At 40.4% G+C, this 16230-nt stretch overlaps 1 protein-coding gene across 4 annotated transcripts in view; it reads left to right on the top strand.

The window, feature by feature from the left end:
* Positions 1-16230, top strand: part of LOC136877211 (uncharacterized) — a 126446-nt gene that overhangs the window by 68925 nt on the left and 41291 nt on the right. For all 4 annotated transcript variants that reach the window (XM_067151080.2, XM_067151071.2, XM_067151063.2 and 1 more), the window contains one exon: positions 9162-9388. In XM_067151080.2, coding sequence (XP_067007181.1) covers positions 9162-9388 — 227 coding nt within the window. The remainder of the gene's footprint in view (positions 1-9161; positions 9389-16230) is intronic.

Raw genomic sequence — 16230 nt, 5'->3', positions numbered from 1 at the left:
AGAGATTTGCTTTTCCATTACCATTCAGATGTAACCCATGCCTAGTAAACATTTGCCTGCCAAGACCTAAAGTATCTACTACATAGACATTTCTAAAACTCTTACATAATCTCTTGATTTTTACATTTACATCATGTACAGCTTTGTTTACACATGAGTCCTCTAAAAGGTCATACCTAGGTGGCACATTAACTACAATTACTTTTGAGTCAGGTAGTTTGGAAATCTTACCTCTGAGAGTCATAATTAGTTCCTCACCTTCATTTGCAGCAATGTCATTTGTACCACTCACAATTACCACATAATTGTCCTTCTCTAACACTGGATCACAACTTGAAAGGACGTCTTCAGTTTTGGCACCTGGTTTTATTAGTCCTAAAACCTCAGTTTCTGGATTCTGCAGCTCATCCTTGATGCCTTCTGCCATACCATACCCCGCCCTTGACTGTCTGCGTAGAGATGAATCTTTGGCAATCTTGACTTTCGGTTGGTTTTCTTCTTCTGTAGGTTACCTCCACTGGATTTAAAATTATTTGGAAAACTTGGTATGTCTTCTTCTGGAACTTGCTGAAGTAACTGAAATCTATTTTGGCACTGCAAAGAGTTTTTTCCCGGTTTTAAGTTGTACATAGTTTCTCCCATATGTTTAACATTAGGCCTAAAATGGCTACGCATCACTTCTGTCCATGGCGATCTTTCTTCTCCAATGTCTTCTTTATCTTCCAGTTTCTTTATTCTGTCCTTTAAGCTTTCATTTTCGTGTTTCGTGTAAAGTTGTAATCTTGTTTTGTTTGAATTTTATTTTCATGGTTACTGTATTTCTCATGCGTTTTTGTTATTAAAAGTGGTTCCATCCTTTATTTCTCGACTTCTCATTTACTAAAATACACTAGTGTCCAAAAGTTAAGCATAATCACTAAACGAGGCATACTACCTGATAGGAATGTCAGATGGATTGCTGAACAAATGAAAGCTGACTCACACACCATATGTCACACAACTTGTCCAAAAAAAATAGTGCCAGAAAGGTTCTGATAGCTAAGGAACACCTTTGACAACAACTAACAAAACTTGGCAATACCTTCCACAACAAAGTATGCTGTTAATAGGGTGTACAGTTACCCCTAATGGCCACACATGCTTTGCAGCGATGTGGCATGCTCTCTATCAGATGGTCCAAGAGCTCTTGTGGCAGTTGATCCCATTCCTCCGGAAGGGCAATGTGAAGGTCTTGGAGGGTCCTTGGTGGAGGCTGACAGGATGCAATTTGGCTCCCCAATGCATCCCAGGCATGTTCTATAGGATTCAGATCCACAGACCTCGCTGGCCAGTCCATGCGATGAATGTCTTCCCCCAGCCCCCTGTGGGTGGGGGCAGTAGAATAACACCCACAGTATCCCCTGCCTGCCTGTCGTAAGAGGCAACTAAAAGGGGCCTCAGGGGCTCTGAACTTTGGAGCGTGGGTTGGCAACCACGGGGTCCTCAGCTGAGTCCTGGCATTGCTTCCACTTACTTGTGTTAGGCTCCTCACTTTCATATATCCTATCTGACCTCTCTTGGTCAACTATTGTTCTTTTCCGACCCCGACGCTATTAGGTTTGTGAGGGCTAGGGAGTTTTTCATTTTCACGCCCTTCGTGGCCCTTGTCTTTCTTTGACCGATATCTTCATTTTTCGAAGTGTCGGATCCCTTCCATTTTTCTCTCTGATTAGTGTTATACAGAGGATGGTTGCCTAGTTGTACTTCCTCTTAAAACAATAATCGACACCACCACCACCTCTTCCCCCAGCCAGAAATTCATCTACCAGAGCAGCGTGGTGCGGTCGGGCATTATTGTCCATTAAGAGGAAGTCTGGACCAACCGCACCTCTGAAAAGTCAAACATGTGGTCTCAGTACCTCATCCCTGTATCTCTGAGCGTTAACAGTGTTCCTCGGACCACCCATGAAGGTGTGCAGGTCCATATGGCCATTCAACATGATGCCGCCCCACACCATGATGCCACCACCACCGTACTGGTCCCGTTCCACGATGTTTCTGTGGTTGTATCGGCTACCCAGTTCTTTCCAGATTAATGTGTGATGGGAATCGTTCTGCAAACTGAAGCGGGATTCATCTATGAAGATCACATGCCACCATTCATTCATGGTCCAGTTTCGATGTTGACAGTTCTGCAGTAAACGGGCCCGTCTCTGTGCTGGAGTGAGCGGGATGCACACCTCTGGACGTCAGGCAAACAGCCCTGCTGCTCTGAGCCTCCGGTACACAGTTTGCCGGGAAACGGCAACCTCCGAGACGGTTGCAAGCTCCACCGACAATCGTCTTGCAGCTGCACTCCGATTTCATCGGGCGCTTAAGGCCAGATGTTGGTCCTGCTGTGGAGTGGTTACCCTTGTTTGACCTGGTACTGGCCTACGACTAACGTCTCCTGTGTCTCGAAATTGTCTCCAAAGCCTGGAAATGACACTTCGTGGCACATTCAAGGATACGGCGACTTCAGTCTGTGTCTGGCCTGCTTCCAGGCGGCCAAGTGTTCTACCCTGCCAAACGGGGTCTAAATGGCGTCGTTGTGCCATTATGTTGTCACGTTCACCATGAGGCTACACTCCACACACTATAACAGGGCAAACACGACTGAGGGAATATAGGACGCAGGCACTGGCAGTGTTTACCTAGCGGTTACACCGTTAGTCAAAGCAGGGAACACTCCTTTCCTATACAGAGCGAACATGCAAGGTTGGTAGGTGCATATGTCGTGCGATTTGCGGTCTATTTCCTGTTGCCCTGCTTACTTGTAACTTATGCTTAACTTTTGGACAGGGTAAGGTACATATCTGTGTGTTATTTAATTTTTTTCTAACTGTAGGCTTCGTTTTGTCTACTATCACGAATTTTGCTTTCTTTATATTTATATTTAATTTAAATTTTTGTAAGGATTTGTTGAATGTTCTTGGCATCTTACTTATATCCTTTTCAGAATTAGCTAAGATAGCAATATCATCTGCGAAGCAGATACTGTGCACATGAATGCCATTAAAATTCACCCCTTTAGAATGCCCTTTCATTTCTATAACTACATTTTCTATTAACAGGTTAAAGAGATATGGTGACAGTGGGCAGCTTTGTTGTACTCCTCTTCTAATTTTTGCTTCTCTTGTAGTACCATTAACATTAACTTTCGTGGGTTGAGCTTTATATACGTAGATTCACAATAAGGCACATGTCTTTCTAGTCATGTCCCATACTCCCCATTACTTGAAAAAGCAATTTCCACTCAACATTTTCCAAGTCAATAAATATTACATAAGTTTTCCTGTTGACTTCTAACGTTCTTTCCAAAATTTGACATGATGCTAATATAGCCTCCCTAGTTCCTTTTTGTATTAGCCATATTGATCATTATCCAATTGTTGTTTTATTTTCCTTCTAATTCTGTCTTAATGATGATAAGTAAAATCTTAGAAATGGGAGAAAGGACTGCTAATATTCTATAATTTGAACAATTGCATGCATTTCATTGTTTGGGAAGTTTAATTGTTCCACTTTTAATAAAATTAGTTGTTAAGGTTCCTTGTTCGTAGCATTCATTAATCACTTCAAACAAACAATTTTTCTTGGTATCATCACCGTTTTTCAAGAGTTGTGCCGGAATGGCATCCACACCAGTGGCTTTGTTGTGGTTTAGTTTAGAGTGTGCTGTAGTGATGGACGGTCCTCTGTTGACTTCTTAAACTGATTCCACATCGTCCAAATATTCATCAATAATGACAATATCTTCTCCATCATATAAGTCTTCATGGTATTCTTTCCATTGGTCACTTACAATTTCGATTTGTAAGAGCATTTTCGGTCCTTTTTACCACATTGCTTTTAGTTCTTTTCTTGTAGCCCAGAGATTGTATCTTAAAGTATGCTTTATCAGAATACCTCTTCTTCAAATCCTTTTCAATTCTTCCACTTACTTCTTTCAGTCAATTGTCATTGGCTAGTCTGCATTTCATTGTTTTCAAGTTTTGGCCTGTAACATGGAAACATTTCAAAATATTCAAATGTTTAACTTTTTATCAATATCAAAATATTGAGGCAATTTTAATTATGGTACTGATCTTTGTTTTTGAGGTATTTAGAAACTAAACAGTAAGCCTTATATCAAATCACATAACACAGTCACCTCTCAATTTGGAATGGTCTACAGCTTTGGTCCTATGACTTTTTGTCGTATCTCTATCCCTTATGTGTTAGATAGATTTGTATTTCTTGATTGTACGTAAGTTTTGTACTTTTTACATGTATATTTTGTAGTTTGACATACTTATAGGAAAGATACAGTAGAATCTTCAAATTTGGTATGAACATTTGCACACCCAGTGACCATATGCCATCCAAATTTTATGTTTCTAGCTGTCTCATCTGTATCAGAAAATGGGTGAAAACTGTTCTTGAATTTCACCCTATTCAAAATTTCTAACTCAAACTAACGCATAAAAAGAGGAGATACAAGAAAATATCATAGGACCAACCGTGTTGATCCTTAAAAGAGGTGTCTTATGGCACAATCTGTTTGTCAATATGACATACTGTTTACACTTAACATTGGAAACAACGTATGGTTGTTTCTCAGATAATGCTAAGAGACATGCAATTTTAAAAAATCTTATTCACTGCATGTACAGTAATTTACATAGAAATCCGTATACAATGTAGAATACCGTAACGAAGCATGGGTACATTTGCTAGTTTATCATAAATGCATAAATTATTTTCAAACTCTTGTTTTCAGTAGATTGTAGATTTCAAATCAGTCTGTTAAATAGTGAAGGCAAGCATCACTGTGAAGATGTTGCACTAGAAAGGGAAAATGTTTAACATTAAAGAAAAGTCCCAAATAATATGGCAGTTACAAAATGGGGAAACAAACGTCAGCATCACGAAGGAATTGGGAGTGTCACATTCAACGATTTCTACAATTTGGAAGGGTGGAGAGTACATTTCATTTATTAGTCAAGATCATGTGCAACATTTTTGATCAATTTACATGGTTGCTCCATTCTTCCTCACTTATTATTTTCTATTTTGCTGACATTGCTATACGTACTGTGTAGACATTAGAAGAAAAATTCCTCTCAGTCCTGCTCTAAAAATACTGTATTGCAAATACAGTACTTATTTCACTTATATTTTTTGAAATTTTAACTTTATTCTGTTAACTAGCATGTGCCCGCGGCTTTGCCCGGATTTATTAATTCAACCGTTAGATGTTTCTAAACAATTTATTTAAAAGCAAATTAAAACATTATATTTATTAACTCACATCGTTTTGACATAAAATTCATGAAATACATTATTTAATTTTTATTATATTGTTACTTTCAATGCTTAAGATACTGGGTTGATGGAGGGTACAAATAATATTAAAACCAGGTAAAAGACCATGTTATATAATACAAAATGTATTGTTTCCTTATAGAGCTTCAGAATAAACTATATTAATGTCCTTCCATTTGGAGGTAAGATGTATACTGTATTGTGTTTGCCTTTCGAACTCTTGAACAATTCACGTACAGTTGACAATGGCAGAAGCACCGTTTTCGAAGATGGAGTCCTACAACTTTAAGTGATTGTCCTCTGTCAAAATTTCAGATCTCTGTGTGTCATAGATTTGACTGGGCTTCGCACACATACACACAAACACTTCCAAATATTACGGGCTGATGGCTGCTCATGTCGCAGACCGAAAATGTCTTCCTACTCAATGGACTTTCTGTCCAAGGAATGCTACATCGCCCGCGGCGTGCTCAGTCATGATGGTGGCTTCAATAATATTTGTCATCAGTTTCAGAGTCGTGTTAATTGCAGAAGGAAGGATTCATATTCCTGAGAAGGATAATCGGTGACACAATCGTCCACCCCAAGATGTTCGAGGGTGCTCCAGGTGACTCCAAATTGTTCAGAATATCTGTCGTGTAGTTGACAGCCTCATCTGTATGACATGTCGTGTCGATAAACTTTTCAATTTAAAGAAAACCAGATAATTCTTGTGAGTGTTGTTTGACAGCTTCATGTCTTGATGCAAGAATTGCTCTTAGACACTGCCATGTGTCTTAGGTGAAACCTGTGCCCACCTATGACAAACATTTTAGATCTTTATTTGCCGTGGATTTGGCTGGACATCGCACACATGAACACAGACAAACAGACACCATGGATTGAAGGAAAATGGGTTGCTATTCCATGGACTTAAAATGGCATCTTGACTGACATATGTATTATTCCTTGTTTATTATTATCATCTATCTTGTGTCCTATATGTTTTCTCTAAATGTATACGTGTCCAACCCTTTCCCTTTCTCAACGGGGTTTGGGTATGAAGTGAGATGAATCTTCATAGCGTGTTTTTATGACTGGATGACTTTCATGACGTCAACCTAATCAGATGAGTTAATGAGATGAAATGAATGACATATGATAGTAAGAATGAAGAGGATGAAACCCGGTGCCGGTACATAGCCCACTCCTCTCGAATAGCTCAAGACTTTACGTCCCGATCCGACAGACGAATCACCACTTTAACAGCGTCATATGCCCTCACACCATATAAGACCAAAAATGGCTTCCTACACCCTGGACGTAAAATGTCTCCTTGAATTGTGTTCTCTACCTATCTTATGTACATTGCCTAGCGACAGTGACTCTATGCTTTTAATCTTGGTGACAGCACGTTGGATTGTCATATCCAAATACACGTTTTCCAATAGTTTTTCGTTCATTACTCACCAACGAAAGCGAAAATGAAAATGCCGGCTTCGAGGTGCATTCATACCCTCTTCCATCTACCTATGTTCAAAATTTCAGATCTCTGCGTGCTGTAGATTTTGCTGGGCATCACGTACAGACAGACGCACAGACAAACAATTCCTTTTATTACTATAGATTAACCATGGAAGTGTGCAGCCTAAAACGTTTTAGCAACAAAGACGTTTGAGCGACTATCATCTATAATGACCGTTAATTGGCGATCTCTTTGGAGTCGTTATAACTGGTTTTGACTGTTCTACCTTTCAGTGAGGGTAGCCATTAGTACTCAGTATATTTTAAAGAATACTGTAGATAGCATAATAGTTACAAATTATAGCGGTGGCACTATTAACTAAGACTAAAATGATCATCGAGAATTTGTCATAATTTTGCAGCATAGATATTGTGATATCATCTCTTACATTAGTGAGCAAGCTGAAATGTTTCCTAAATTCCTCAAAGAATTTTAAAATACACGCCTAACAAAAAATTGAAACACCATGAAGGGGAGCAGGAAACAAGATGAAATCTCACGCATTGAAAGGGTATGTAATGTTATTTCATTGTTGCAAAATCATGTCAAATTTACAAAGACCTTGACAGTACAAGGCTACTTATCAATATGACCCCCTGGATGCATGCACTGATTCGGTTGGAAAGGGTGCCGTAAAGCCTTTATATCCTCTCCTGGAGCAAGCTGGCACACAACTGTTGTAACTGGCCCTTGATATACTGGCATTCGGACAGAGTTGACGTCCGAGTTGCTCCCATAAATTCAATCGGGGATGGTTGTAGGGATCTTGCTGGCCACGGGAGTACCTCAACATCACGCATACAGTTCATAGACACATGTTCCTTGTGTGGACAAGCATTATCCTGTTGAAAATGTTACCACGATATGTCCCATGAGAGGTAACACATGAAGACACAGAATGTCCATGATGTACCATTATGCCATCAGGGTTCCCTCATTGACTACCGTCATGACCTGAGGTCATACGCGATGGCTCCCCAACACCATGACACCAGGAGTAACACTGCTGTGCCTCTCCAAAACTTGGGAAGAATGGGACCTCTTCCCAGGTGACCATAGTCACAGACAATGATCATGTGGGGTAGTGCAGAACCGCGGTTCATCTCTGAAGACAGTGCGACGCCATTCATTAACAGTCCATGCTTCCCAGACACACTACCATTACAAACGTAGCTGTTTGTGTTGTGGTATTAACGGCAGCCTACTCGTGGGACGGTAATTCCGTGGACCGGCTGCTCCTAGTCTCTGACCATTAGTGTCAGATGACACAGAATGTTGCTGGAAGTCCATTTCTTGTTCTCAGATGGCAAGCACAGATGTTAAAGGGTTAGTGCTTAGTGCACAATACGGCAATCCTCCCATGCAGTCCAACATCAAGCCACTGTCACATCCAAATTCCCCACAAATGTGCATATTGCATGTTTTGACCAGCCGGCTAACTGGAGGTCCACATTGAGGCTCGCTTCAAACTCTTGTCAGGTGCTGGTAACACTGTTTCACATGAGTACACAGCATCTCCATCAACATCTGATGCTGTTCACACCCCTTATATACCCTACCAGCACCAGGCAAATGCTGGGGATTACCTTAATTAAGGCCATGGCGCTTCCTTCCCACTCCTAGGCCTTTCATATACCATCATCGCCATAAGACCTATCTGTGTCGGTGCGACGTAAAAAACCCACTAGTATACTACATATGCATATGATACCCTACCAGGCCTGGTATCAACACTAAACACGAACAACACCAATGCACTCTGGTGGCTGTTCTACAAGTCAAAGAGAATTGCACAATGGTGTGTACAAAGTTGATTTCCGAACATTTCTCCTGGGTACTTCAATTTTTTTGTCAGGTAGTGTAGTTCCCCGTGCTCCCACTAGGGTACCTAACACTTGGATGTTAGCCAGATTTAACCTCTCCTTGAAGTGTTGAATGGTGGGATTATAAATTATATTTTCATTGTCTACATCAGAAGACTGATCAACACCTAATTGGAAACAAACTGTTGGATTGATAACAAAGTCCTGCTTAGTTTTGATATTGTAGACAAAAATATCAACAGGTTGGGTTGATCCATTCTCAGCAACACAGGAACATTCTTCAACAACTTATCAATCATTAAGTTTTTGGGCTGCAGCAATCTCAGATCATACAATATAGTGGGTATTTTGGAGGAGCATTCCACAGTGACATTGTTCCACAGTGACTGTGTTGCAAGATTAATCTCCTGCAGCTGTAAGAGCTCTAATGCAGTTAATTTGAGTTTATAAGCAACACATTCCCAAGCATTTACACAATTTGAGAAGTTTTTTACATTTCTATGTTTCAGCATCTATCCGTCCATCAGATTTTTCAAGTCGGAGTCGAGTAAGTGGTCCAGAGACATCTTTAGCCATTGAAGTATTACAGTATCGTGAACGGGCTGGCCACTTTGCTACCTCACAACATGTGCGTTCAGAGAGACCAGACCACCTGCAATTCCGTGTTGGTCAAGTGGTGCGACACCGAACATTAGGTTATCGAGCTGTCATTGTTGGCTGGGACCTGGAGGCCAAGGTAATGTATTGTTTTCTATTTCTTCAGTACATATAATAGAAATAAGACTTATGCTATCAATTACAAGGTTTTATCACACTGATTTCATTTCCTCATTGTCCGGCTCCATGGCTAAGTGGTTAGTGTTGGTCACAGGGGCCCCGGGTTTGGTTCCCGGCAGGGTCAGGAATTTTAACCATCATTGGTTAATTTCGCTGGCATGGTAGCTGGGTGTATGTAATGTCTCCTTCATCATTTCATCTTCATCTCGACGCTCAGGTTGCCTACGGGAGTCAAATCAAAAGACCTGCACCTTGCAAGCCGAACATGTCCTCGGACACTCCCGGCACTAAAGGACCTTTGGTCCAAGGGGCCCCATGTTTGATTCCCAGTCAGTTTGGGGATCTTAACCTTACATTGTTTAATTCCTCTGGCTCAGAAACTGGATGTATGTGCCATGTTCAGCATTCTATTTCATTCAAGGTACGGCCCCTTTCTCATCGATGTCGCAGGGATGTCAACTCAAAATATTTGCATCAGGCCTCTCTGGAGGCAAATACATCATAATATTTTTTTTCTCTTTAACTGATGTCACATTCTCTTCAGTACATATGATAACGTAGAGCTCATACATTTTGTATATATTCATATTAGGGTTCAGGTACCTCCTATTTGGATTGTCTGTGCATGTGTAGTGACTTAGTATGATGGAAAAGACCTAATATGTTCAGTTAGACCAAAGATATCCAATTTTTCCTGGAGGTGGGTGACCTCTACCTTCTATTCCAGCTGCAACATCTAACTAACACACTTATAAAGCCTCGAACAACTAGTCTGAAAAGTCTGCAGAGAAGATTTCTTATATACTTGTGCTGTTGATTCATTTGTAGTTAAGAAGTAGTTGTAGCTTTTTGATTTAGGCTCCTTTAATCCAGTGCTGTTTAATTTTTGCACTTTGCACAAGACCACAAATGTTAATGTTTTGTGTCACATGATCTGTCAAATCATAGTAGTCACTAAAATTTTTCTCTCATGCTTGAGGAGGAACCTTTGAAAAGCAGTTCCGTGCACATTTACAGTCTGTGTTGAGAAACACTTTTCTTTCTACCTGTCTGCCACTTCTGATAACATAACTCTCACTCCTAGATCTTCTTAACCTATTTTTGTTCCTCTTCCAATCTCCTGGTGCTCTAGTCCTCTTTCTACCTCAACCCTTCTTCTCAGGTGTATCTACAATAGGAGGTACCTCAGTATCTTTTTCTTGAATAGCCATATTTGGATTACCATTGATATTTTTACAACCATCTGGAATACAAAATAATAACACCGGTGTCAAATAAATTCCACAGGCAACTAATTTGCTGAACATATGTTTTTGTAGTTTAATTCAGACATGGCTGAAGTAAGGTTACAATCCCTTCTATTAAAAGAATACAAATATTATTGTATAAAATGTGTACAACATACCTGATCTGGAGTGGTTTTCACTTGCATTCGAAGGTAAGCTGTCGTATTCAGGTTCATTATCATATTTATCATAATTAAGTAACATTACACTGAGCCAATTGGCCATGCAGTTAGGATCGCGCAGCTGTGAGCTTGCGTCCGAGAGATAGTGGGTTCGAACCACACTATCCGCAACCCTGAAGATGGTTTTCCACATGTTTTCCCATTTTCACACCAGGCAAATGCTGGGGCTGTGCCTTAATTAAGGCCATGGCCGGTTTCTTCCCACTCTTAGGCCTTTCCGATCCCATCGTGACCATAACACCTATCTGTGTTGGTGCGACGTAAACCAAATTTTAGAAAAGAAAATACGTAACATTACTAATTTTTACTCTTGTAGATTCGTCATTCTTGAAGAGAAATGCTCATGGTTCTCAACTTCACATTACAAACTTTCTTTGACTTACATGGAATGGCCACTGAAAATCTTCCAATTTTTTTTCTGTTGACTTATTATGTGCTGCGCTCGTTTGGCTAAAAGTGATACTGTTGACTTACTTGGTTGCACTTTTGACAGAATTTACCTTAAGAAACTTCTCAAGCCCAATATCTTCAAATGTCATATTTAGTGACTTACACTGATTGACTTCTGACACGTCCATATATCCTTTCCCACTTAAGATAACAGCGATGAGAACCTGGAAGAGAACATTCACAATCTTTGTAGACTTCAAAAAGGCATACGATTCAGCCGATCGGAAAGTACTGCTTAACGTCCTTCTTGAGTTTGGTTTAGATAATAAATCCCTCATGTCAATCAAGGAGACAGACACCTCTTCTCAAGTTTCATGGGTGAAATCTTAGAACCAATTGACCTAGTTTCGATTCTTTCTGTGAGATATGTTTTTTCTGAGTCCATATATGCAGTTTCTTCAAAAGATGTTTATAAACCTATGAAAGTAACCTCAACCATTGTGGCTGTGGTTAACTCCCAATGAGTAATTGGGAACTTGCCCCTTTCAGAGCGTGTACCTGCGTGGCGGATAGGGGGTTCCTTATAGGGATGATCTTCAAATCCGTGGACTAACAGGTGGCCCAATTCCTGGGGGCTTTAAAATACTGGGACACCCTCTCTCCAGGGGACATAAATAAGGAGAGCCTAACACAGGGTAATGTGCTCGACAGCAAAACAGGCAGAGAGGATCCATTTCCAACGTTATGGTTTCCCAACGGCTGTGGAGGCAGACGAGGATAAAGTCAGACGGACTGGCTATAAAGGCGCTACTTAACTAATTTGGAGTCTGCGGCAGTCCATTAAGTTTTGGAGCTTTCTACTACCTGTCTCATACTGCATGTGCCGTGGTGAAAGACTCTGAAATCACTGTGTGTTGGCCTCCTCCCTGCAAGTTGAGGTCCACCTTAAACAAAGTCATGCTTGTGGTATTTTCTTCTGCTACTCCTACAAAGTCCAATGGCAATGGGATAAAGATGGTGGAAGCAGATTTAGGGTGAAATCGAGAGCTTCTAGTCTGGACGTACACGTTGGCAGCAGATGTGTGATGGTCGCCTTCCTGAGACTTAGTGCCTACTCAGGGATCCGGTCCTGCATCTGTGTATGTGCAGGCCTATTTAGGATCATTGCTGCCCACCCTAAATAGGGAAGGCCCTAGAAAATGTGGGCTAATCATCGGTAGTCACACTCAGATCCTAACTGGGAAACTGCACCCAGAAGGACACTCCAATTTTGTGGTCGTGAACATGAGAGAACTTTGCTCATAGGTTCGAGGAATATCAGAACTTTACTAGACAGTAATACGAGACCTGAAAGACAAACAGCTCTTGTCACACATGAGCTAGCAAGGCTAAACATCAACGTTGCCGCATTAAGTGAAACTAGATTGCTTAACAAGGGAAAACTTACTGACTCTAGTTCAGGCTATACCATCTTCTGGAAAGGGAAAAATGAGGGTGAACATCAAATTCATTTTGTTGGATTTGCAGTGAAAACTAAACTGGTAAAAATTCTTAGGTTAAGTCCTACTGCAGTTAATGTAAGACTCATGATGACCCTCCGCCTACCACTCGCTGGAGATAAATTCATCACTCTCATCTCTGCTTACTTTTGGACAGCTCTGAAAATTCTAAGAATCAATTCTACCATCAACTGAATTAAATACTTTCCAAAGTGCCCACGGATAAATTATTATCACTTGGTGACTTCAGTACTAGTGTAGGTAGATATAATTGGCTATGGGGTAATGTCATGGGCAATCAAGGCATAGGAAACTGTAATGCAAATGGATTCATTCTTCTTGGCCTTTGTGCTGAGCATGAACTCATCACCAACACACAATTACGTTTACCAACCACATACAAGACTACATGGATGCACCCACGGTCAAAACACTGGCACCTCATTGATTATGTCATAACTCGACAACGCGACAAGAAGGATGTCCTCATCGCAAAGACAGCTAGAAACATTGATGACTGTTGTACGGATCATAGACTTCTTATCAGCCGCCTCAGAATTTTGGTGTGCCAGAAACCACATACCCGTTTCACAAACCCTTCAAGGAAGAAATTTAATACCTCCAAACTTCAAAATGAAACTCTTGTTAAAGAATTCCAAAATGCCAGAACAGAGCAACTGACTTCCAATCCAATCAACACCAAGGATGTAGAGCTGGAATGGGCCACACTTCAAACTATCATCAAAGATTCGGCAGAAAAGACAATTGGCTATGAGAAAAGGAAGAGAAGTGACTGGTTTGATGATAATAATGAAAACATTCTGAAAATAATTAGTGAAAAAAGGGAAGCCTACTTATCCCTTACACAAGACCCTTCCTCTGTAGTGAAGAAAGCATGTTTCCAAGAGCTTAAGATGAAATGTCAAGCTGAAATAAGTCAGATGAAAAACGAATGGTGGCATCAGAAAGCCAAGGAACTCCAGACTTTGTCTGATACCAGAGACCTTCGAAATTTCTATGACAAACTAAAGGAACTTTTGGGGCCTTCTCAGTCTTCATCAGGTGCGCTGAAAGCCATTGATAATAACACCATCCTTACAGACAATCAAGACATATTAAGATACTGGAAAGAACACTTCAGCCTAATTTAAATTGAAGCTCAGCTGCTGCTGAAGACCTCCTCCAACTTGTGCCACAACATCCTCTGCAATTGTGGATGGCAGTCCAACCAACCTTCCATGAATTCACCAAAGCTATCAAGAATATGAAGCCAAGAAAACCTCCCAGACTAGATAACATCCCTCTGGAACTTATTCAAAGTGGTGGACTATCTTTGAAAACCAAGATTTTCTCCCTATGTCTTTTAATTTGGGAAACACAGAAGGTGCCTGCTGACATAAAAAATGCCACCATAGTAACCATTTTCAAGAAAAGTGATCGTTTCTCCCTATGTCTTTTAATTTGGGAAACACAGAAGGTGCCTGCCGACATAAAAAATGCCACCATAGTAACCATTTTCAATAAAAGTGATCGAGGTATCTGTAGCAGTTATCTTAGCATTTCCCTACTATCCATTGCAGGAAAAGATCTGGCAAGGATTTCGTTGAACAGTCTTCAGACTGTCCCTGAAATGGTACTACCTGAGTCTCAGTGTGGGTTTCATGCCTCAAGTGGTACCATTGATATGATCTTTTGTGCTAGACATATCCAAGAGAAATGCAGAAAACAACAAATCCCACTTCTTTTAGTATTTTACGATCTGGAAAAGGCCTTTGATTCTGTTCCTAGAGAAGCTATGTGGATGGTACTATGGCGTTTTGGCTGTCCTGACCATTTTGTAGGCTTAATCTGGGCTCTTTATGATGGAATGGTTGGACAAATTCTTCACTTGAATGAGCTATCAGAAGAATTCCCTATCACAAATGGGCTTAAGCAAGACTACGTGCTTGCCCCTACCCTTTTTGCCCTGTACTTGGCAGCCATGCTTCACGAGACTTTTACTATCAACCATGTAGGTGTGGAAATTAAGTTTCGGTATGATGGTGGACTGCTCAACCAATCCAGGCTCCTTTCTCGGAGATTGACTCATAATACTTGCATAATGGAGCTTCAGTATGCTGATGGCGATGCAACACCTGCCTATACAACTGAGGAGCTACAAACATCCATCAGCTGTTTTAAGGAAGCATATGAATGATTTGGTCTGACCATTAACACCCATAACACTAAAGTACTTGCACAGCCGGCACCGGCAGCAGGTGGTACCGTGCTTGAACTAAATATCACCATATCAGGAACACCCCTTGAACAAATAGACCGTTCACCTACCTTGGTAGTACATGTAATTAATCTCATAATAGAACCGTATTGAGGACAATATATTAAAATTATAAAATCCTTTTAATCACAACCACCTACTCAATACATTATATTACTCATTGAATTATAAAATAATCATGAGGTGTCTTAAATAAAGGAACATGTTTCGTTCGACATAGCGAACATCATCAGCCTTAATTTACAAGGATTAGGTCAGGGCCCTGAGCTGAATGATAAAAATTATTAAAAGAGTGACAATACCATAATAAAAAGTAAAATGATAACATTAAACATGAAATTATAACAATATGTACAGATTAACAGCAAGTATGCAGAGGAATATTTTGAATGATGGTAGTCTATAAAGTTAAAACAAACATGAGGTTGTAAAAGTAAAAAGATATAGATATAGTAGATCTTAAATTATATGTCAATGCGTGAAGCGTGGATTAACTGTTGACTATGGAGTTCTTAATTGAGCAAAACAAAAGTTAAAATAGAGTTTATTGAATAGTGCGAGTCAAGCTGAGTCAGTTAAAAGGCGCAAAGCGACGAAGCTAAGGTTGAAATGACGTAAACTTCAGTAGTTAGGAATTCTGTAGGAGAGCCAACACAATGCCAGAAGGAAATACAGGTTGAAATAGTCCGTATTTACACGCTAGCAGTAGAATTAAACTTATACAACGTAGGACACCAATATGGACTCGTTAAGTAACTATAGCTTGAAAGTAGGGAGAGTTCCAGCAAACCAGAATGGATGGAGCAGATTATGGCACATTGGAGTTAGAAATCTGAAAAGAAAGAAAAGGGAGGAAAAATAAAATTATGTTATAATGAAAAAAAGGTTAGTAAAAGTTAGAAGGAGGCTTACCCTTGGGACTAGTGTAAGGTATTCGCTAACGTTGGCTGCGCGAATCAAACTGGCGAGTAACCTTATTGCTGCTTCTAGTATTGTATGTATGTATACGTAGAGGCGGGGAGTGAGTCATGTGAGGAGGAGGGGTGACCGATTCCTTAGGCGGGTCGGGTAATCGTGGAGGGGGTGTCGCATGAGAGGGCAGTAGGGTAGTAGTTGTTGTATTATTAACAGTTGTATAATTAAAGATTCTCGTAAAGTTATTATTA

This window comes from Anabrus simplex, chromosome 1 (assembly GCF_040414725.1).
Source record: "Anabrus simplex isolate iqAnaSimp1 chromosome 1, ASM4041472v1, whole genome shotgun sequence".
Lineage (NCBI taxonomy): Eukaryota > Metazoa > Arthropoda > Insecta > Orthoptera > Tettigoniidae > Anabrus > Anabrus simplex.
Note: the sequence above shows the minus strand (reverse complement) of the source record. Positions and strands in the feature narration are given on the sequence as shown.